This window comes from Merops nubicus, unplaced genomic scaffold (genome assembly GCF_000691845.1).
Source record: "Merops nubicus isolate BGI_N331 unplaced genomic scaffold, ASM69184v1 scaffold10915, whole genome shotgun sequence".
Lineage (NCBI taxonomy): Eukaryota > Metazoa > Chordata > Aves > Coraciiformes > Meropidae > Merops > Merops nubicus.
The window spans coordinates 1-23,222 of NW_008611534.1; the positions used below are offsets into that span (position 1 = coordinate 1).

The 23,222-nt window shown below is 43.4% G+C and overlaps 1 protein-coding gene across 1 annotated transcript in view; it reads left to right on the top strand.

Moving 5' to 3' along the window:
• Positions 1-809: 809 nt before the first annotated feature.
• The window catches only part of CYYR1 (cysteine/tyrosine-rich 1), a gene marked incomplete at its 5' end in the record, with an annotated part of 54,769 nt that continues 32,356 nt past the window's right edge, over positions 810-23,222 (top strand). Inside the window, 2 exons of the mRNA XM_008941241.1 lie at positions 810-1,043; positions 1,448-1,553. Of these exons, the coding sequence (XP_008939489.1) occupies positions 810-1,043; positions 1,448-1,553 (340 nt within the window). The remainder of the gene's footprint in view (positions 1,044-1,447; positions 1,554-23,222) is intronic.

Genomic DNA, 23,222 nt, shown 5'->3' on the forward strand with positions numbered 1-23,222 from the left:
TGCGGAGGTGCAGGGCGCAGCTGCCTTGGTGAGCTGCCTGCACAGCGCGCCCCGGCCCCCGCCTGGCGCTTGGCTTCGAGCGGGGCTGGAGCGTGACCGGGCTCCCAGAGCCCACCTGCTGAAACTGATCGAGAACGATGGTGGTTTGGGGGTGGGTCGGCAACCCGAGCCGTTTGGTACGCGGTCAGCGTGTGAAGGAGACTCCGTGGGATGTGGGAAGCACCGTGAGGGGGGGCTGGAATGGGAGTGTGGCAGCAGCTGAGATGAGCTGGGGTTTGGCCAGTATGCCAAAAATTGGGCCAGTACATGTGAAAGGCAGCAATGGGCATAGGATAGTGGGAACTCGTCAGCATGATCTGTTCCCCATTGGGAAGGCAGGAGCAGAGTCTGTCATCTTCATTTTGAGGTCTCTGTGTGTGTGGGCAGAGAGGTCACTAAGGGTGATGGTGTGCAGGCCAGGGAGTCCATTTGAATTGAGAGGTCACTAAGGGTGATGGTGTGCAGGCCAGGGATTTGGATTCATCCCAGCTGCAGTTGAGGCCCTGGCAGTGGGGAAGGAGAGCCCAGGATGAGATTCCAGGAGCGTGGGATTCCCAAGGGTGTTTTGACAGTGCAGTGGCACTCCCCAGAGACTGTGCAGTGTTATTTACTTGAGGGCACCTGACTTAGGGTTTTGAAAACACTGAGTTGCGACAGCACAAGAGGTCAGTAGCTTTAAAATAGTTTCTCACGGCAGCAGAAGGATTTGTGTTCTGCCATGCTTCTTAATTTTAAAGAGCTCTTGTTTCACAGTCTGTGTTGTTCCGCAGTCCAGCAGAACATCGCTGCTGGAAACACTTGTGGCCTGGCTTGGGCTGGACAGTCTTTGGCAGTGGGGCAGAGAGGGCCCCACTGGTTCCCGTGCTGGGCACCGCCATGCCACGCAGCCATAGCCCTGGAGCTGGAGCAGCTCGAGGGGAGCTGCTGCCAGCTGGCAGGGGATGAGGAGCCCCAGGCCGCTCCGATTTACACCCGGGACTGCGGCTGGGCAGGGACTCGGGGAGGTAGCCAGTTCCCAGGCAGCTTTCTTCTCCTCTTCTGCAGCTCAGCAAGACAGGCAGCCCAGCCTCAGGTTTCGCTCTGGACTCCTTGCTGGAATGGAAAAAGGTGATCCGTGGTGTCTTGGTGCTTTAAAATGATCTTTTGTGAATTTTAACTTAGGAAATATGAGACATAACTGATAGAGTCAGCTACAAAATATCCAGGCACAAAGCACCTAACTCTGAACTTCCTCCTGAAATGCAGAATGAGTGGGAATGAGCTGCCATTAGATTACAGGGTCAGGTTGCTCCTCGAGTGAAGCCCTGTGATTGTTGCAGAACAGTTGGACTGCATTTTCTTTAAAGCTGTGCTGTACAGTGTTTTGTTGGTGCTGCCATTTGACCACATGAATGTTATTTTTATTCAGCAGAAGATTGTCTGGCTCAGTGTGATAATGACTGCAAAGCTTACTGCTGTGATGGGACTGCTCCCTACTGCTGCTCATATTATGCCTACATTGGGAATGTCCTTTCGTAAGTATAGTTGTGCTTTAGGAAAAAAAAAAAAAAACAAACTGGTGCAGTATTCATGGGCATGATATCAACTGGAATTGTGGGAAATTGTTTTGGCAATAAACAGTTGCAGGGTTTGGGGAGGTTTTGGGTTTGGTTTGATTTTTTCTTGCTGGGAACAAACATTGGTATTCCTCTGAAGTCTCACATTGCATATGTTTTTGAGGCATACCAGAAAGCTTGCTACAATTGAGGGTTATGTCCTTAGCTTGCATACAATAGTATAATTTGTGGACCTAAGCTTAGAGGTAGTGAGAACTTTGTTTCAAGCTCTTCAGGTGAAAAGAACCCTGAATAGAATTCTTGGTTTTGTTGAAACGCTTTGTTAAAATACGTAAGTCAAGGCACTATTCAAATTACTTAGATTTGTGATTCTTTTTGCTTTGAGTACTTGTTTTTTTCCCCTTTTTATTGACTTATTTGTTTTGTTATATAGTGTTTCGGCTTTTGGAGGAATTTGTTAAATAGATTATAGGTGAGGGTAGTCTGACTCTTTAATACTGCATTATGAATAACATGTTTCACAGCACTTAAAAAAAACAGCAGGTGAAATGGGGTGGTTGTGAATATTTCCTATCTAGAGAAGAATACAGGAATAAGCTGTTGATTAAAACCATGGACTCCAGTGCAGCACTTTAGCTCTGTATCAGTGTGGAAGAGAAGCTTGCGTGCTAATGGACCTGACTCTAGGCTCTGGGCTTAATTTAAATGACAGCTCTTAAGAATTACATTCATGTGTGAGGATGAGCAAAACATAAAATGCTGTTCTTCAAGACAGGCCTTCTTACCTTCTGATTTGTCAAGCCCACCAGTAATTTCCTTAACCTTTAGCATGCAGTCTGTGATGTGGTTTTGGTTTATATTTTTGACTAAAACCAGAAAAGGAAAAAGAAGTATGTCATATGGACCACTGGGTGCTCAGGGAGCAGTGAGTGGGAAGGTGGTAGTTGCTTTTTCTAAAAAGACTTCTCTGTTACAGGTTTTATTTGAACCATGGCACCTAGGGAACATGCCAGTGTTCCCTTCAGCATATTTTATAGCACTTTGCAAGAGTAGGCAGAGTGATGGTACTTTAATACAGAATTGATCCACAGTTTTTAAAGCAGATGAGACACTTCCTGGGCTAAAGTAAATAAAATGATGATAGAGCACCAGAATCTTTCACTCCTCTGGAAATAAAGAAGCATGTACTTAAGATTGATTACTGGTGGAGAATGACAAGTGATTTATCCCCCCTCCCGCCCCCCCACCTCCCTTAGGGAATGTCTGCTTTGATATTTTTTTCTTTTCTCATACCAAAATTGTTCATCTATGTGTGTGGAAGGAGGTGCTGGGTTTGAATACATTATTCCAGCTCGCATGTGGCTGGGAGTGATGGACGCAATAGCATAGGATATCACATTATAAGAAGCAGCCTTCCCATACAGCAAGTGGATTTCGTCACCCACTTCCACAGGAACATCACGGGCGTTTGTCCCGCCTGATGTCAGAGCTGTGCTTTGGGATGGACCTTGCAGGGGGTTCTTCAGAGTGACTGCTGAAATGTTCATACCGTGCCTTCAGCACCAGGTTGACACCCAGCCTTTTGTATGTTTATTTAACAAATGTAAACAGCTATTGAATCAGAGCTCAGTGTGAGTGGCTCTGACACATTTGTGTGTTTCTGGATGGTTTTGAATAGTGGAGGGGCTCTTACAAGTGACATTTGCCACAACATGTCTCAAAGGAGACATTTTATTCTTCTAATTTTTTATGGTTAAGTACTCCAATTCATAGACTTGAAGACCAGTCAAGAGTCATTATACTCCTCTGACCTGACGTTTTGCATGATTGAGCCATAGATATTTTTTTTTTCCCCCTCTAAAAGCTGTTTTGGACATGTCTTCTTTAAGTGTGTCATCTCATTTTGGAAACTTCAGGCATTGATGAGTTGACCATCTGTCCTAGTGAACTGTTCTATAGTTCATTTACTAACATTGCTGGGAAAAAAAAACGAAGGCTGAAATTCCTACTGTCAGCTCTTAACTTATCTGTGAGTTTGAAATGTGGCCCTAAATAGTCATCATGACAGCTCTCAACCTTGTTGCTGAGCTGGGTGAACTCTTGTCAGCCTCACATGTAGGATTTGCTTTGTTTTGCTTTCCCCTCTCAGGGGTCAATTCTCTGGCCTTCCTTTGAGCTCCCTCTAGTATTTTCACTACCTTCTTGAAGTGTGTCTAGCAGGACTGAGCATGGGGTTGTGACAGAAGCCTTGCTAGGTTTATTTTTTTCCTGTGTCTTTCTCTGAGTACCTCTTCTGAAGCAGCTATCTGTGATGATCACAGAAGACAAAAATGAGAACTTAGCAGTTTGTTCCATCTCTAAGCCCTTAAGTCATGGTCTTCAAAGCATGTCTACTGCTTTAAGTCTGCAGACTGTTCTTTGTTAGAGTTATTAACTTGCACTTAGTTGCATTGCAGAAGATGTTATTGTGACTTTAACTATGCTCTGTGAGAATAACCTTCCCTTTTCATTATTTAGCACTATGTTGGTCCTTTAAATGTGCAGGCTTTTCCTGCAGAAGTTTCATGTTGCCTCACCTCCATATGACAAACTGATAAAATTGTAATAGAAGAAGACATGATCCCTGGAATTTGGAGATGGTCATTAGCAACCTATCTGCTTGCGTCTTTCTGTTAACAATTGTGAAATATTTTAAAGAGTATTTTTTAATCCAACAAACTATATGTGCTGGTAATTCCACATCATGCTGTTCTTTAAATATCCCTCTTTACCCAAGTCATCATTTTTGATCCTACTGACTGCACCTTGATCTGTGTGGGTTCTTTCAGACATGTCTTTTTACTGTCTTCAACACCATTAGTAGTCCTCAGTGTATTGGCTCCTCTGCTTCTTTAGAGGTTCCTTCTTCATTTGTTTAACACTAATTTATCTTCTCTCTCCTTTCTTTATAAACCTGCATATCTTTCTGAAGTTTCTGCTCTTTGTCTTCTCTGGGATGTTTTTTGGTTTGTGTTTCGTTGTTTTTGTTGTTGTTTTTTTGTTTGTTTGTTTGTTTGTTTTAATGGTTTGATTTTTTTTTTCCACAAGCATAACTCTCTTGCCATTTTGGAAAAGCCTTTTGGCATGCAGTAGGTTCTTTTTTAATAATTCTCTCTGCTTTGTCTCGCGCCTCTGACTCTTCTCTTGCTAGACCCATGTGCCAGCAGTTGTGTAAACAGACTATAAACACCAGGCAATAACTTATATACTGATTCTAAAACAAAGTCACTGTGAGTAGATCATGATAACCGGTTGATACTTAAGTTGCTTGTAGCTTTTAGGTGATTAGTTAAGTCTCCTCTCTCACTAAAATAGATTCAACATTGAAATATTCCATATAGAATTTTAGCACTTTCTATTTTAAGAAATCATCGTCATCTTTTTAGGACACCTGGGGATTTTTTTTTCTTTAGTCAGATGAGGTTTTCAGCAAACATCCTCCAGGCTGTGTGCATCTGTGATTAGCCTGTTTTCCTTTCCACACATGAAGAACAGATGAAGAGTTAGTGGCTCACTTCAGTATTAGAATTTCAGGGCTTGTAAGAGGTGTTCCAGTGACTCCATCTTTAGTTGGAGTACAGGTGTAGTCTGTAAGCATTGAAGGTCTGTGATTTGAGTCATCTGTAATCCCATGAGCACCTCTAACATGAAGTAACACATCCTTCCTCTTCCTTCCCCCTTCATGATACTCTTTCAGAGCAAGTTATTGCAGCGTTAATGTTCCAGCTATATTTCCTTTCCTACTAGTTTTCAATAGCTACAGCCTGTCATTATTTCCTCTGATGCATATGAATTTCCTTCTGTTTATTTGCTCAGCATCTAATGCTTAATAGTTAGCCCTTCTAAAAATGTTTTATTGGACAAATTACAGATTTGTGTTTGGACTTGTGCAACATAATGGAGCTGTGCCTGTGGGATGAAGGTGCAGGGATGCTTGAGTGCTCAGGCTCTTCCTCCTGCCCACCTTTTCACTCCCTACCAGAAGGAGGCATGGAGGGGAGGCATCCTTCCACCGTTCAGGATCATCCCAGCACTTTGAGTCGAGAAATTCAAACTACCCTCCTCCTCAGAAGCTAATTTCTAAGCTGTTGAGGCATTTGTGACTGAGCTTTTATCAGTTTCCCTGGGCTGCATCTCCGTCTGCAGCTTGCTGCTAGGCTAGGGGCTGCGAGGACTGCAGCGTGCTTCTTTGTGACAGTGCTCCAGGTTTGCCCACAACAACAGCATATCCCTAACTAACCAACTGGCAGCATTTTGCCTTCTGTCACTCAGTGGAGTTGGAGACGTCTGGTTGTTGCCTTAAGCTCCAACCTCAAACCCCAGAGCTCCTCTGAAGTGGGAGTTGGTATGAAAGGATAAAGGTTCTTTTGCAGAACTCAAATTTTTATGTGTGAGCGTTACTGACAGTGCTCTTCATATTTCCTGTTGAGAGGCCCCGAATTGCCTCGCCCTCATGCTTATCCTGGTGGCTGTGGGCTGATTTACAGTTTAGTCTTTTCCACCACATTGTGCCTTGTGTTTATCATTGCTCACAGGTGACTTTTGAGCCACAGAGAGCTCTCTCAGCAGAGACATCAGTAGTTGAATGCTGTCAGAGGTGGTTCTGGATGCTGCCTTTGCTCTTTCACAGCACTTCATGGCCAGCAGCTGTGAATTGATGTGAAATAATCCCAGATTCGAGGTAAATAATGGAGCAAGGAGGACAATAGTCCAGCTGTTCATTCAAATGAATACTGTTAGGCCAGTTGAATATTCTGTGGAAATAAAGGGGCTTACACTCAGGTATGACCCACAGTAGTTAAGAAAACTAGTTGATAAAAGATTCACCCCTGGTGATTATTCCATGTTTTGCTGGGTAGGTCATTAAGGGCAGTTAAGGGCAGTAAACTGCAATATTGGCTTAAGCAGCAGAAGAAAGCAAAGATGCAATGATGCTACATTGCATTGCAAATTGTATGAAGTTTCTTGGTAAATAACTTTAGAATTACTTACTGTAAGGCAACTTTATTTAAAAAAAAAAAAACAAAACAAAACAAACACATGATTCCAAGGACTTCAAAAGTGACTGAAGGAAAAAGTAAATAAAAACTTTAGGAGATTTGTGATCTCATTGTAGATATTGGATGCTCATTTACAAAAAAGGATTGGAAAAGTCTTACCAGGGATAGTGAGGAAGCGTGTTCAGTGACCGCTGAAATATCAGGTGTTATTTACATGAACCCCATGTATGTTGGAAGGGGCAAGTTTTTTGGGTGGGTTTTCATTTTGTTTGAAGTCTAGAGCTTGCACAATGTGGCCAGGAAGGAAGGAAGGCAGACAGAGAGAATGGCAGGAAAAGAGGCAGAGAATACATTTAGCAGAAAAATTGTGTGCATGCTTCAGCCTGCAAAACTGGAGGAGGAGCTGTGTGTGGTGTATCTGATTGTGGCATTTGAAAGGACATGCTTTCTATCTAGGAGTACTTTTGAGAAAAGCAGCTGACCTCAGAGAATGCCATTTTTGGTCATGAAAGGAAAAAATGTACCTTAGCTGATTCATTTGATATGAGAATGTGGGATAGCGGGAAGGTATAGAGACAGAGTGCAACAAAGGACAGAATTAACTCTTAAAGAGTTAGGAGAATAGAGATGAAGCCTCTGGAGTTTGTAGCACATTAAAAAAAAAAAAAAAAATCAAGAAGCTTGACATTCCAAATAATTAAAATGATGCACTTTCAGGCATCCCACAGTAAGTATGTGAAGCAGCATATGGGTTGGGGATGGTTCTGTGTCTACACTACAATTGTATGGTACTCTGCTTAAAATAAAACTGTTCTTCTTCAACATAAAGTTCAAAATTTCCCATGATTGAAGCACTTAGGGACAGTATGTAAAACAGTAATTTACCCATCAGTTGTCATTTCATGCCTCTGACTCTGTGACTTCTGATATGATGCCAGAGGTGTGCCAAAGGCTTCGTTCAATAGTTATGTCTTCCATTTGGTTTGAGTTGTGGCTTCTGATTGGGAGAGTCTTCCTGAATGAGCGCACAGGGCAGGGCCTGAGGTGCTCGTGCTGAGTGCTGGGGGCTTCCTGTAAACGTGTCAGTGGTAAGGGTAAGACGGATAATTAGGCTAAAACCACTTCCCTTTCATTCTAAGTGGTCAATAGCAGTTCAGCCTTTTAATCCTTGGTCTTCAGCATCTGGAGTACATGTGGAAGAATGCTATCCATGCTTCAACCTAGGAAAACCTCTGCAAGAGGGGCGTCTAACTCTCTGTGTGCAGGGTGGTGATTAACCACAGCTTAGAGAAAGGTTTGGGACCATGTTTTCATTGTAAGACGTGCTGGAGAGAGAACTGGTGTTCGAAATGTGACCTTTGCAAAGTGTTTGAATTTCCAGTTGTGTTTTGTTCCATGCCTATTGTCCCAGTTCATATCCTTTACTGGAGAATAAGCAATCAGATTTACGACCAGCGCGGTATCTGCTCTTGACGATGGCTGCAGAGGAAACCCTTGTCAGCACCAGAATTAAAACACAGGACACCTCTTCTTCACCCCTTTGTATTTTCATTTCTGACCTTGTGTTGTGACAGGCAAGCTCAAAATGGGAAAAAAGTGTGTTGCTTGCCAAACAGCAGCTCTCAAAAGATAACTCCCACTTCATGTCTCCAGCTTCTCTGTTTTGAGGGTGTCTGACTAACTGTTTTGAAATGTTTGGGACTAATGGGATTGGGTTCTTTTTGTTTGTTTGATCCTCTTTGGAAGGTTAGGGGGTTTTATTTTAGGAGGTAGCCAGAAGAATTAGAATAATTTTTTTAGTGAAAAGTGTAAGCCTTTGTAAACATGCAAGTTCGATTGTTCATAAGCAAAAAGGCTAGCATGATTTTGTGCTAAAACTTGAATTGTTGACATCCCTGTGGATCATCTGTTTTTCATCATTTAAAACATTGTTAGAATTTGGCCTGAAAATGGAAGCATTAAGGTATAAATCAGTGAAATGCTCTCTGTGGCTTACAGAAAACTCTTAAGGGGGGGGAGGGGAAATAAACATTCATAAGGAATTTGGTGAAATTAGCTTGCTTACACTGCACTGCTTATTTTGAAAAGATTTTTCAGTGAAAAGGAGAGAGAATTTTGTTTATCACTCACAGTGATCTGTTTTGGAAGCCTGCAGGATTTTCCCGTAAGGTTCGGTCATGTAAAAGATAAATGTTTTCTTAACACTTAGTAAAACTGATGTAAAGACTGAGCCTGAGGATTGTGTTGATCACAAGAGAACTATCCTTTCTTCATAAGAATTTTATCTGCTGACTGTTACTTTATACCCCTTCATACACCTTTCCCTCTTTCCACGGGGTAGGTAAAGTCCACCTCTGAAATTGAGAAGGATCTGTAACTTTCTCCAGTCATCTGTACCTCCAAAGCTTTTGAGACAATTCAGATAGTCTGCTAGGCAATAGTTCAGCAAAGAAGTTAATTGCATTTGTAACTTCAAGGTAGTGAGTAGCTGCAATGGATAGAGTCTTCATCCTGTTGAAATCAATAAGCTAATTACTTCAGTGGGGATTTTATGCACTTGGCTCTAATGGGGCAACTTGTAAGCTGAAGTATCTTGTTGAGTGTTAGAAAAAAATATTTATTATTTTTTTAATCACCATGGTATCTTCCATGTTCACTGGCATTTCACACCCTTCCTCCCAGTTCAAGCACTGCTTGATCAGACATGTCAGTCCTGGAGGGTCGGGAGGTGCACAGGGCAAATCCCACCTCATCTGACTCTTCCACTCCCTGCACATCCAATGCATACTTGCCTCCCCTATCCCCAGCAGGAGAATTTCTGTTGTGTTGGCTAATTCTGAGATTTCACTGAGCTGGCTGGATTCTCCGAGAATTAGTCTGCTTTGTTTTGTCCTGGTTGCTCTGCAGTAAGTAATGTCACACCTACTCAGAGCAGGGTTATTAATGAAGATACTTCTGGATCAGAAGCTGTGCAGGAGGAGGGCCGTTTGATGCTGCACACAGTGTAATGGCAGCAAATCCAAATAAGAACTCTAGCACTAATTCAATATTTGAACAGTATTGTCCTAGAAAGAGAAATCCTCGTTCTAATCTTAACATGCCTCTTTAAAGGACAGAAGCAAAGTTTGGTGTGTATAAGTGAGTTATTAAAAATTAAAGGAAATGAATTATTAATTCACAAGGCAGTCACAAGTTCCTTCAAGATTTATAAGCACAACTAGATAGAAACTCCACAGTTAATATAATCTTTAGAAATTCAATGAAGTTTTCTCAGTGATTTTTCTCTCTTCAGAAAAGAAAAAATATTGTGATGTTTAGTTTCAGAATCACTTCCACTATCATAAAAACATTTTTTAAAATTTTTTTTGTTCTTTTTTCTTCTTCTTTTTCTGTAATGAATTCTTTTTGTAAAATACAAAATTTCTCCTAGGACCTACCCCATATATAAGTGTTTAGTATGGGACGGAGAGTCACCAATACCACATACTGGGCAGGAATGTTTCATCACCGTGTCTCCCTCTGTTGGCTCATCCACACAGATAAAGAGATTTTTACTGCTGTCATTAAATGGAGTTACTCCTTTTGCTCACAAGGGAGACTTCGCTGATTGCTGAACGTTCCAGCTTCTCACTCTTTATTGAGGCCCATGGTACAGTTTGGCACAAGCACAAGAGGTACTAAGGATCTACAGCTATTGTTGAAACATCTGTTCATCAGCCAAGACGCAGTGAACCTTACTTTTACGTGCCTTGTGGACTTGCTATGCTGCTATTGAAGCGTAAAGGGACTGTGCAAACTGTCTTTACTCCAGTCCTTCAAACAGTCCATGGTCAAGATGATCTAATGAAGGTATAATTAGGGCACTGCTGCCCAGTAGCTATTTCCAGCTGCTGAGCAGCGCATAGGGCACCCGTGTTAGTAAACTAGGAACAACATATGAAATGATGTCCCAAATGTGTGTGCTTATGCTATCACATTAATGGCAATTTTGGTCTCTCATACTGTGTACTGCTTATTCCCACTGTGGCTGTGCATTTGACTTTCTCCTTCCAACAGCACAGTAAGAGAGGGTCTGGTTGTAAGCAGTGCCCTTTCCATTCCCCCTCATCCTCAGTGGAGGAAACAAAATATAAATAGTCATTTGGGACAGGAGGGAAGCAGTGAGGCTTGGAGAGTGGCGTGTCCCTCCTTGGAGGGGGAGGCACCGACTTCACCAGCAGTTGGTTGCCTTGCGCTTCATAGGACAGAGCCCCTCAGAAGGAATTTGCAGCCCTCTGGGTAGGGTGACAAAGCGGTGAGAACAGAAGGGTTCTCGGGGAGAGGGCAGGGGATTGCAGCTGCTTCCTATTTTCTTTCCTACGCGATGTGTGTATGTGCATACACGTGTACATCTGTGTCTGTGTATACATACATTACTATCTTCTAATGTATTTTCCCCTGAAATTCACTTTGCCGCTTTTCTGCAACTCTGAACCCATCTAGAATGCCGGCGGCGCTGGGATTCTGTTCTGGTCCTGTGCTGTTGGAGCACCACGCTGTCAGCTCCTGTCGCTGGGGGCTCGGGGTGCTGTGGGTCCTTGCTAGGCCCGCTCCAGGCTGGCCGGCCGGCCGCTCAGGCCTCGGCTGGGGTGGTGAACAGGGAGGCGGAGCGCTTGTTCCCCTGTCGTGGTGCCTCTGTAATACTCCTCTGGGGAAAAGGAGAAGCAGAAATATTCTCGTAGCAGACTGAGGAGAATTCAGAAATGAAGACAAGCAGTGAAGAGACTGAAAATTAATTACTTACATATAAGTAGCACTTATAATATGATCGTGTTTAAACGGTACACAGCAGCAGCTCCTAAATCTTTTGTTTGGATGAAATCCTTCAAGTCCCTGAGCTTTTGGGCCTCTCCTCTTCTGCTGCTTTGGAAATGTAAACCAAGAGGAGAGGAAGAAAAGCAGCCAGCATAAATTTAACACTTAACTTTTCATTGTTAGAAATAAGGCAGCTCTAGCAGTGTTTTGTACAAGACCTTGTTGAAATGTGTCTCTTGGAATCTTTGAGATTTTCTTGGAAGAGCAACAAGAATTTGGTTATTGCGGTATTTTCTACAAAGAATACAGCTTCTTTGTAATCATCTTTGCTTCCCACTTATGTAGCATATTATCTTCCAAGGGTTTCAGAACACTTACCATTATGAGTTGTTTTTGTCTCACGCTCACAGTAACCTGTCAGGTGAGGCAACAGGGTTTGGGTATCACTGCCTGTCTGCCATCAGTGCAGCGAGTACTCCTGCTGGTGATGGCTCCTTAGTTCTAGAAGCAGTATAAACTACCACAAAGAAAGATTAATTCTTTGAGTTACGGGTAGAATTTTGATTAGTCAAAGCCAAAGATTAATGTCTGAATATACACATTGATTATGCCACGAATAAGCATATTACAGTGAAAACCTCTTGGGATGGAGAGCGGCTTTGTGTGTGAAGTCCCTGTGTGCCATGTCCGGCACAAAAGCACTCTCAGCTGTCAGTGAGAAACTTGTGTTCACCTAACCTAACTGAGTAGTAACCTCCCCACAAAACTCGTCCATCAGAGCATCTCTTGTGTAAATGTTGCATTCTTTTGAGGCAACAGTTATTTTTGTCTGCCTCTGCTCTAGGGCACAGCTTCTCCCACGCTGCAATGTGCCGTCCGCTTGCTATGCTGCATGCTCCTAGTCCCTAAAGACCTCAGTGAGGCTGTGTCAGATGATGGCTAATATATTTACATGGCTGAAAGCTAATTTTGTTTGCTCAGTCCACAGCAGTAGCCCCGTGTTTGGCTTGGAAATAGATGGCCTATTTACATAAACTAAAATTATGAAAATGGATGACAGGAGCACCAATCTGCTTACCTCGCATCGCTTTCCTCCAGTGGCTCCTTGCAGGGATAATTTGATATTAAATTCCAACAGAGAGCAAAAGAACAGAGCTTCAAGGGGATGGGGGATGGATGAAAAGTTATGGCCCTCATTCTCCATTTTCAACAACATTTGGAATAGTCTGAAGTAAAGCACAATGCATCTTTGTTCCTGAGCCTTCACAATTGTTGAATGAAACTTAATGGTTGAATTATCGTATTTCCAGAAGTGTAATAAAATGTCAGCTTGACAATAATGCTTTCAAAATTACCGTGTGACAGGGGTGCTGTAAACATAGTGGCATGTCTGCTCTATGTCTCAAATAATATGCTACATTAAGATAATGTGCTGAATTAGGAGGCAAGTGATGGTATTTTAACATTTGTATTTCGTAAACTTACGTTGTCACTATCTTCTAATGTAGTTTATTTTGCTTTAAATTTCCATATCAAGAGAGGAAATTTTTCCTGCTTGTTCTTCACATTCCTCCCCAGTCATCCTTTCTTCTGAAGCAGGTGAGGATCAAATGGCCTCTACAGCCTGGCTGCCTGTGCTAGCAGGGGATGGATTTAATGACCTAGGAACGTCTTTCCACATTAGCCACAGACGTAAGAATTTGTTCTGGTTTGGGCCTGGGCTGCTCAAACATTTTGAAGCTCTCAGCAAGCTGTTAGGTTCGGAGTCTCTCTCCTGTATTCCTCTGCAGTCACAGGCTGACAGCAGGTGCTTACAAGCTGGCCTCCAGGCTGGCATTTGCACAGGAGGTGGTGATCAGTTTTGTTTGTCCAGTGGTGACAATCACCTCTGCATGTGAACTGGCCTGCACACTGCCAGGGAAACAGCCCTGGTATACATCACTTCAATTCATCAAGTTACAAAACAATTTCATTTTGATTTTTGAGCTGTGGATGCTTGTTTAAAGGAGGGAGGGTCTTTTTTTACCTCCAACAAGGGAGGCTTTGTTCAACCTAACTGTGCGTAGTTGCCCAGAAAGATACCCCAGTAAGCACCTGAAGATCCTTTTGATCCTTTCCAAAGGGCTGGGAAGCCTTGCTGGGAGATCTCGTTTGTGTAGGTAGGTAGTGAGAGGCTGCAGTGAGGCTGTTGTGATTGCTAGCCCAGGGCTTCTTCCTTGGCTCTGTGCTGAGTGTCTGCTAGACTGTCAGATACTTTTAGGAGTCCAGAAAAATACTGCCTGTAGTTTACCTCCATGCCATCTGAAATCTGTCAGGTACTGGCACAGTCAGGTACCTTTGAGACAGCATCAGTTAAGTTTTTGTGTACTTCTGATATATTTTCCTTCCAGATTTGTTGTCATCACAGCTACTTGCAATCCCAAATAATCCCAGGAGCTTGCAACGACTAGGTTAGACTCTCATGAAAGGTTTTTTTTTGGGTGAAGAAGTTGCATTACTTGGAAGTTCTTGTTGCTTAAAACATGGAGAGGTTGCTCCCCATGAGGGAGGCTTGCTGGGTCATCCAGAAAATCACCAGGACTCTCTGAGGAGCTTCCAGCTGCCCAGACTGCATGGGGGAGAGCAGGGCTGTGTCAAGGATGGAAAACTGCTGCTTGGTACTCTCTTGCTATGCCTCGTCGTACACTGGGGTTTAAAGGAGGGTTGTTCACAGTATTTGTGCTCCATAGTTGAATGAAAAGGGCAGACTGTACCTCAGCAGTTAGGAGCTCACTTGGCAGGGGCCTGAGCCCACTGCCCATCCCAGGCGGACACCTGCGTTTCATCCTCCCTGTCCTGCCCATGTGCTCTCTGAGGAGAGCACAGTTTTGGGTGTGTTGGTCCAGCCTGGAGTTCAGCTTTTGGCCAGTGGGTAGTGGCCAGAGGAGCCCACCAGGAGAGGCTGGGACCTCAACGGGGAGGACATGGAGGCCTCGTGGTGGTGAGGGCAAGCTCTCCCTACACAGGTGCCTTCTTGCACCTTCCTGGTAGGCTCCCAAAGCCACCCCATCAGGATACAGCCCTTTTATTGAGAGGGGCTTTGTTACATGTCAGTGATTAAATGTACGTTGCTGTTGCTGGTAGGGCTTTGTGTTGAGGTGCTCGTGTTTCTTCGGGCTGAATACTTGTGCTCACAAAGAGCACTGGATGTGTGGGTATGTGAAACAAGTCGGCTGATTTGTTACTGTTATCTGTCACTTGTGTTGAATGGTTTTAATAACTGCCAGAACTAACAGCTCCTTCATAACCAACTGTGGCATGGCTGTAGCTGTTGCTATATTTTTATCACACTCATTTTTTTTTTAAACTTGTGTCAGGGGATACAAACTGTCAATTAACTGGGCAAAAACCTCAAGCCACTTGATTTATACTGACATGCATTGGTTGAATATGATCCAGCATGAGAAGAGCTATGAGATTTTCCTCCAAAATAGACAAACCAAATCTTTTGGGCTGTCTCTGGGCTGTCCAGAAGAGCATTGCAGCAGCTCCACCACTGCAAGGATTCCTTGTGCTTCACTGGCCACTCTCAAGTATAAGGAGTACCTTTTTCCTTGGTTTGCTCAACAAAATTCTCACGCTGGCTTTGCAAAAGAAACACAAAGTGTTCTGTCCAGGTACCTGTGCCATAAAACAGGGATTGGAGGTTTCTGCTCCTGTGAATCCAAATCTTAAGCTTTGAGTTTTGTGCTCTGACCTACTTAAGAACTTGCTTGAGGCTAAACTTCAAACTGGCCCCTGTTAGGTAACCAAGTGTTTCCAGACCTGTTTTCTTGTAGGTTTTAGCTACTTCTTCCTCAGAACGTAGCCAGCTGATTCTACTTGTCTCTGTCCCACCTGCCTGGCTTGCCGGTGAGCTTGGAAAGCCCCCATGACATCTGCAGCAACACAGAAGCTCAGCTGTAAGCACCTCAATTGGAAGAGGCCCCCTCACCAGGCATTTGCTTTTCTGCTATAGAAGCTCCTAACAGGCCCAGGAGCCAAAAAACCTAACCTGTTTGGGCTAGAAAGTGCAGCTTGTCCACCACAGGACCATACCAGTTCAGAGGAGAAAGCTCTCCTTCTGTTCTTCACCTAGGCTCAGCATCATTGCTGCTGTTCCCCCGGGGCACAACGAAGGTCCTCTCCTGCTGCAGGGCTGTGGGAGGCTGGGGTCTGCTCACCTGAGGCAGGCCGGGCTGCGGCCCCTGGGTGGGAGGCGTCCATCCCTCTGCCCGGGGAGCCCAGCAGCAAGCAGGACATCTCTGCAGAGGAGATGCTGCGTTGCAGTGGCCCGAGTGCTCAGCCCCACGTGCCCGCTGCTGCTTCTCACGCCCGGGAGCCCCATCCTCCCCAAAAGTCTTTGTCCAGAGCTGCCTGTCCCTGCGAGCAGGGTCCCAGCCCTTTTTTACCTATCACCTGCCAGGGAAGTACTGCCAAGGGACAGATCGATGACCTTCCACGGGATGATGCCGCTGTGTAACTACTCCTTCATTAAGAAGTTACAAGGATTAAGAAGTGGCTGACATGTCAAAAAGTGGAGGCAGCAAAGAACTATTGTGTAATGAGTGTTGTTTGCAGTGAGGTACTTCAGGGATTAGTACTAGCACTGAGAATTCTCTAATGCCAATCAGGACCTGGGATATAAATGCAAAATCCCTGCTCCTAAATGTGTGTAAGAGAAAGATACATTTTAAATGGATGCACTTTGGAAGTCCTCGGATGACAGATTCAAGGGGGTTTCTGTGATCTTAATTTGTTCCTCTTTTGTATACTTTGTGGTACAGCCTTCAATTACATGGTTTTCACAGAGCAGTGGGTTCGTAACGTTTGTAAATGTCTTCCACGGAGATGTTCTCAATGTGTGAGGGCATTTACACCTCTGTACAGATTTAATCTTGGTCCCTTGATGCATAGTTCGTGTAAAAGTGGAAAAGCCCCTCTCTGTTCCTGATATGGGAGATTTGGGACTGGTATGTTGCTCAGGCTTTTGATGGTAAAAATCTTCACCAGCTCATATGAAATCTTCTTGCTGCTGGCCTCATTCCAGCTGCTGCTAGTTACAACCAAATTCATCAGAGCTGGTGCCAGGCAAAGTACTGGTTGGATGGCTCAAACCAGAAGCACAGAAGGCCAGGGAATTGAGTGTACCCTCTGCTTGCAGAGCCAGGACCTCTGGGCCAGGGCAAACAACAACTAGCAAGGCAGTGGAGGGATGCATGGTTTTTCTTGTTTTCTGTGGCATAACTTATCTGAACACAAACAAGATGTGTTCCCCTATGATGTTAGCACATTAAGAAAAGACAATTAAAAATTCAGCATACTAATTGTCATTTTTATTGTGGTGCTTCAGGAATTCAGTGACAATAGAGTGAGAAATGAGCTAATTAAAAACATAATAAAATGCTTTCAAGCCCCTATGTTCCAAATTGTTCAGGGATCTCTGGTCCCATTTTCAGGTATCCAGCAACAGGCTTACTTCCAGAGAGGAAAGGTTCTGGGAGGCCTCAAGGACTTGGACTTTCTGCACGTGTTCTCCTGTGGAGCCACCCCTGGCTTTTGGGCCACTTGCTTTCCCTCATCAAAATGTTAACCCATGTACTGGAGAACTGCCTGTCCTTGTGTACGCTGACTTCAGTGCACTTGCTTCCTCATCTCTTAGTCTCAGCACCATGGCTCTTTCCTATTTATTTTTTTTTTCCAAGAAGAAAAACACACCTTAAAAAGCCCTTGCATTGTGTGCTTGCTCAATTACTCTGATTCTCAGTCCTTCCATACTTTCCACTACCATCTTTACATTATTTCTGCTAAACCATTAAATATAATAAATAAACTCTTAATCAGATGTGACTGCATTCCTATTTTTGAAAGCTATCCAAGATGGTGAATTAAACGGGGGGGGAGGGGAGAGGTTGGATTGCACTGTGATCTCTGATAGTTCAGTATAGGTTGAAAACCACTTTGAATTAGTGCCATCAGATGTAATACAAAATACCTAGAGTTTCAGGGCATCTTCTCAAATAAAGGTCAAGAAGAGAGTGAAAAATTCTATCATTTTTGAAATAGATTTCAGTAACAATATATTCATTCTCTTAAGCTACTTAGCATATTTTTCATAGCAGTATTATATTTAATCTGTGAAATGAGATTTTTTTTTTTTTAGTTGTATTTTTAGCAAGATATTTTCAAGACTGTCTTTAAAAGAAATCTGCTTCCTTCTTATGTCTGTCTCAGGCTTAATTTCTGCAGTGTGAAAACAGATTTCCAATGGTCATGAAAATGCCAACTTGATTTATCTTGAAGTCAATAGGAATCTTTGTGAGGTTGTAGAACTGGACTGGTAATAAATGCCTCTGGTCCACAGGCACAGCAATGGCTCATGCATGGTTCACGTGTGCCATTTAATCTCTGAACAAAAACAGATGGAAATGATGACTGGAGCCAAGTCATCATAGCACTGCCTTATCAGTGTAGAGTCTTTGTGTCATTCTTCCATCTCTTCATGAACCAGGATGTCATACTGTCCAACTTCATACAGTAAATGGGCTCCAGAAATTTGCCCAGAAACTGTCTGCTGAAGGGGACTGCCTTTCCCATGGTTTAATGCAGGGATCTAGCAACTTTAAGAAAACGTTGCCTTGGTTTAAATAAAGCCTCTTCCATCCAAAGTCAGGGTGAATTTGGTGTTTTGCTTCTTTTTAAGTTCTCAAAATGTTTGATTATTCCCTGGCAAATCAGTTGTTGCCTTCATCTTGCCATTTAATAGCTCTGCCTAGTGATCAGTTGGGTTTACTTTACATAATTGTATTAGTTCATGGTCTGCTGTCTGGAGGAGCTCGCAGAGGTGGTGGCAGGGCTTAAGCAGGCAAGTATGAGAAATGAGGGGTGATGGTGGAGTTTGCCCCCTCCAGGGGTGCTCCATGTTCGAGGAGAGACAGAAAGGGGTAGTGGAGATTGTCATCCTCCAAATATAAATATCAGTCGCAGGGGTGTTTATTCTGTCTTGCAGAGCGATCTGCACAGGGTGGGAGCTGAAAGGGTTGTCGAGGGGGACTGAAAGGGTTACAGCATCATGCACCTAATTCCCCTCCTGGAAGCCTGGCCTGTTTTCAGGGTATGAGAAAATGGCCCAAGCTGTTTCATGAATCTCCTCGTTCTGTTGGGTTGCTGGCACTGGCAGCACGTGCAGCACGTGGGAAGGCAGCTCGTGCCTCTGTGTGCCTGGCTCACCCATGCCCACATGGAGTTGACCACCTATCCCCAGTGTCTCCTACCCCCACCTCCCTAGGGCAGCAAGGAGGAAAAAGAGGAGGAGAAGGCATTTTACCCTGTTGAGGTCAGTAAGGCAAGAGGGGATGTGGTTTCAGGTCATCTTCTGGGCTATCTTGAAGGAAGAAGCATCTACTGTGATATACAAGTGATGTCTGAACCCAAGACCTATCCAGCACTGGTACAAGTTTCTGGAAGCCTTTGTGTTTAGTGGGAACCAGAGTAGTTTTATGGTAAGGCACATTGTAACATTTCTTGAATCGTTTTACAATGGCTAATGTATTGTTTGAAGTACTGCTTATTTTGTAAGTACAGACGACTGCCCTGAGAGTGGATGGATTTGTTGTAGCCCATGCAGATTGTTTCTTCCTTGTTTCATTCATAGTGAACTTCTTTTAAAATCTGGTGTGTAACCTGGATCCCAGTTCACTCCCAGGGAATTGGCAGAGTGTTGCCCCCTGTATTTCATGGGCTGTGGTGGAGGAGATTGGAGGGCTGTCCCCTTCCTGGTGGTGACACTATTCTGTCCTCCTCCACGTAGGCAGAGATGACATTTGCTTTTCAGTCCTACTGCTGAGTTGACCAGTCAGCATCATGACTGGCACTGGTTATGGTGCCTTAGTAGGCAGTTGTGGTTATTGGGAGCTGGATCCCTTTCAGTTCAAAAAGTGGGTGGAAGCTATCAAATCATTTCACTGCTGATCTTACAGCAGTATTTTTGAACTGATCACGTGGACATGTACTTTATTACAGCTCCTCTGGATGGCTCTAGCTTGCAAGCAGCACATTTAAAAATCAGTGTAATCTCCATTTAGAACCTGAAGCAAAGTCATAAACTAAAGACAAGACTGCAGAGTTTGGCTTCAAGAGAAGTGCTCTGATCTAAAGCTGGTATGTTTTGAATCTATTCACTTAATGCCAGAAATCAGGACAGTGAATATTGCAATGTATAGCCCATGTCTGGCAGTTTCCAGTGAATTGGTTAAATTTGCTCCAAGGAGGTGGTGTGTAACAAAGAAAACGCCTGCACAAATAGCTAATGTGCTCTCAGCTTTAGGGCTCCCTTTATAAGGCAAAGGATAATGGAAGCACATAATGTTGCCCAGACATGAGTATCTGCTGCCATGGTCTGCAGGTCACGCTGTAACTGCTCTCGAAATTTAAATAGGTACTTACTGTGTGCATCTGCACCAGATGGCAGAGGTTTAGCACAGCCTGTGCTGCAGGGAGTGAGATGGAGCCTTTTTAGTTGGTGGTGGTAAGGATATGTCCAGCAAGATAGAAACAGATTAAGTACAGAGTTTTGTTCCCCACATAATGCCTTTCACTGCAGTGTCTGCCAGTGAAGGAGACGATGCTCTGTAGAGAATGAATGATCAGGGGGAAGCGATGAGCCCAGGTAGGATGAAAGTTATCAACTTGAGCAAATGGTTAATTTCCTGGAAGATTCGTTGTACTGAGGTAAGTGGTTGCAGCCAGACGAACTACGTTTATTAAAGTAAAAGCATAATCTCTTTAGCAACTCACTTTAATACTCTTCTATTATCGCTTTAGTAAGGGCATGCAGATGGCTTTTTTCAGAGGATCTGCATCTGCTAACTTGGCTGTGGTGCGTCTGTCCTGATGTTTAAACAGTGCAGTTTCTGAACCAGGAATTTAAAATTCCCCAGGTAATCCAAAGTATAACTGATTTGTAGTGTTGTGTCACTGGTCTTAAGCATTTTTTGTGATCTGTTTAAACCAGGGCACGGCAGAAATTGCACGTTCCCTCTGAAAGCTGTGCTGCCCTTAGCCGGCCGAGGCCGTGTGACATGCTCAGGCCCTCAGCTCCACACACATCCCTTGGTCCCCTGGGCTGGATTCATGGTGGTCCTGGCATTTATAAGGATCTCTGCATACACAGTTACCTCCATAGAACTCTATTTATATAGTGCAGGCTTGAAGGAAATACAAATGGAGGGATGTGCTAGCAGGTGACAGAAGTAGGATGTTTTAGGGCCGAGTGGAAGTCAGGTCAGTTAACTTGTGTTTTGCCAAATAAAAAATACTGAATATATACGTGAAATCACTCCATGTTTCATGAAAACAAAAGTAATTAGTTATTCTGTAACCAAATTACTTCACAAGTGCGAGGTAGGAACAACTGCTGTATTCCTGCTTGCGAGGTGCTACGCATCTGGAATTATTTTCCTGATGTTTCAAAGGAAGTAAAATTGGGTTTGTTCTCCTGAGAATCAATTAGTTCTCTGCTGGTAAATATTTCTAAATCTGTACTTAAAAAAAGAGTAAATCTTCATCAGTGCTACAGAGAACAGGTCAATTGTGTAACTGCTTCAGCAGAATTTGTTATCAGAGTAACATGTCAAAGCAGAAGGTTAATTTGCAGAGATTTGTGCTCTGCAGCCCCAAGTCCTCCAAGCTATAAGACTGCTGCACTTACTGAGGACCCCAGTGCCCACAGGGGACCAATTTACCTGAAGCTTTTTTGAAGTCTCACCTGGTTCCCAGCTAAAATAGGAGTTATATTTTACAGGTGTAATCTGGTAGAGCGAGGGAATCTACCTGTCAGTGGCTTTTTCCACTGACTGCTTTGTATTCTGGAAATACTGGTTTGGCCCTTAAGTTGTCAAATTTGTCACTGTCAGTCCTCTGTGACTTTCCAAGGACCAGTTTTGTGACAGTGTGTCACTGTGGACTGTGACAATTTTAATTTTAGAATACAAACTGCTGCCAGGGAAAAGATAATTATGATACAAATGCCGTAATTTTTTTCTTCAAAAAAATACACAGGTGTAGTGTTGAAAGCTCACGTAGAGCAAAGCAAAATTAGCCCTAAGATATAAAAAAACCTGCTTAGGCTAAGTTCAATTTTTAAAGAGAAATTGGTTACAAGGTGAAATCTTGGCTCATTTTGTATGGATGAAGTGCGGGGACATGACTGTCAAGCTCAAGATGTCAAACAAGTTGCAGATTCTTACAAGTTGTGCTCATACATTAAAAAAAGAATCATTACACTTTTTTAAAGAAGGAGTCTGCCCCTGTTCTCCAGTTGATAAATATTTCATGGTGGAATAACGCGGGAGGTAGCAGAGCTCACACCACGCTGCAGGGCTGGAATCTCTTCTTTCGGATTCTGATTGAAGTGGATCGCTGGGGAGCTGTGGTTGTGCTGAAGCCAGCGTACCCAAATCTGCCACTGCAGGGTTTGCTTCTCAGCAGAAGTGCGGGAGGGAAAACATTTGGTTAGCAGGGACTCAGTGTGCTTTGTGTTGCTTCCTCTCTAGGTTGGTTCAGCTTTAAGAAAACAGGACAAAAAAGTAAAGTTGGGTCTGCTGTTACTGTGTAGTGCAATTACAAATGCATTGCCCTTGTCACCAGGTAATCAGTGAGTGAAATCTGTGCATGACTCATGAATAAAAAAACTGCCTTTTTCCCCCCCCTCTAATGAAAAAGCTGCCTTCCCCCCACCTTTTTTCTTTTTTTCTTTCGTTCCATTTCTGGCCCAGAGGTTCAGATTTCTGGCTGGTGGTGAAGTAGGGTAATTAAAGAGTTAGTCTCAGGAGACAGTTATGGGAAAGAAGAGGAAAACCTCCTTTCCTTTTTGTGGCTTTGGGGTGGAAGGGTAGATTCCCCGAGCATCACTTTGGGAGTGCTTCATGGCAATGGGGCTTGGCTGCAGCAGTGGGTGGTGGTTCAAACCATGGGGGGGGAGGGGGAGGTCCCACCACCCCAAGTGTTGAGGTGGTGGTGAGCCCAACAGCCATGTGGGGAGAGGCGAAATGAAGTTTTGGGGCCCCGTGTGAGGAATGCATGAATTCCCATTACAGCTTGTCATTTATCATGGAAATTAAGTGTACAGAGCAGACTATATAGTGTAATTTAGTACTATTTGTATTCCCCAAGTCAGCTCATTTCATCTACATAAAGCACTTAATTTTCTGCGCTCCATCTCTCCTAATACTCGATTTTGTCACAAGCCCCACAGAATATGGAGATTCCTGGAGGTCATCTGTTTCTAGTTGTATGAGGGGGAAGATGTAAAAGAATTGGAGCCGAAATAAACACTCTTGTCAATTAAAATATTATAGGCTTCTTTTTTCTGAATTGCTGGTAATTTGCATGATCGGGTGAGAACTACTGGAAAAAGCCCTTGGAGAAATATTACAAAATGCCCAGGTGATTTGCATATTTAAACAATTTATTCAGCAATCTGTTAAATCTTAAACAATCTGTTGAAACAGAAATTATAAATCACCCAATATTTTAATACAAATAAAGTTTCTTCATCAAAAGATAAAATTTAATTGTACCTTGTGCTGTTCTGTTAGCAAGCTATTTTTTTTTTATCATGTTAAACCTTTGTAAGGTCAGTAATTAATCGTTTTACCAAGCCAGTGGTTTTTTTTGGGATTCTGTGCATCATTACTGTTTCTGATGCATTGGAGAGAAACACGCGTTCCAACCAGACCATAATTTTTGTGATTCATCATAATTATCTCAGCTAATA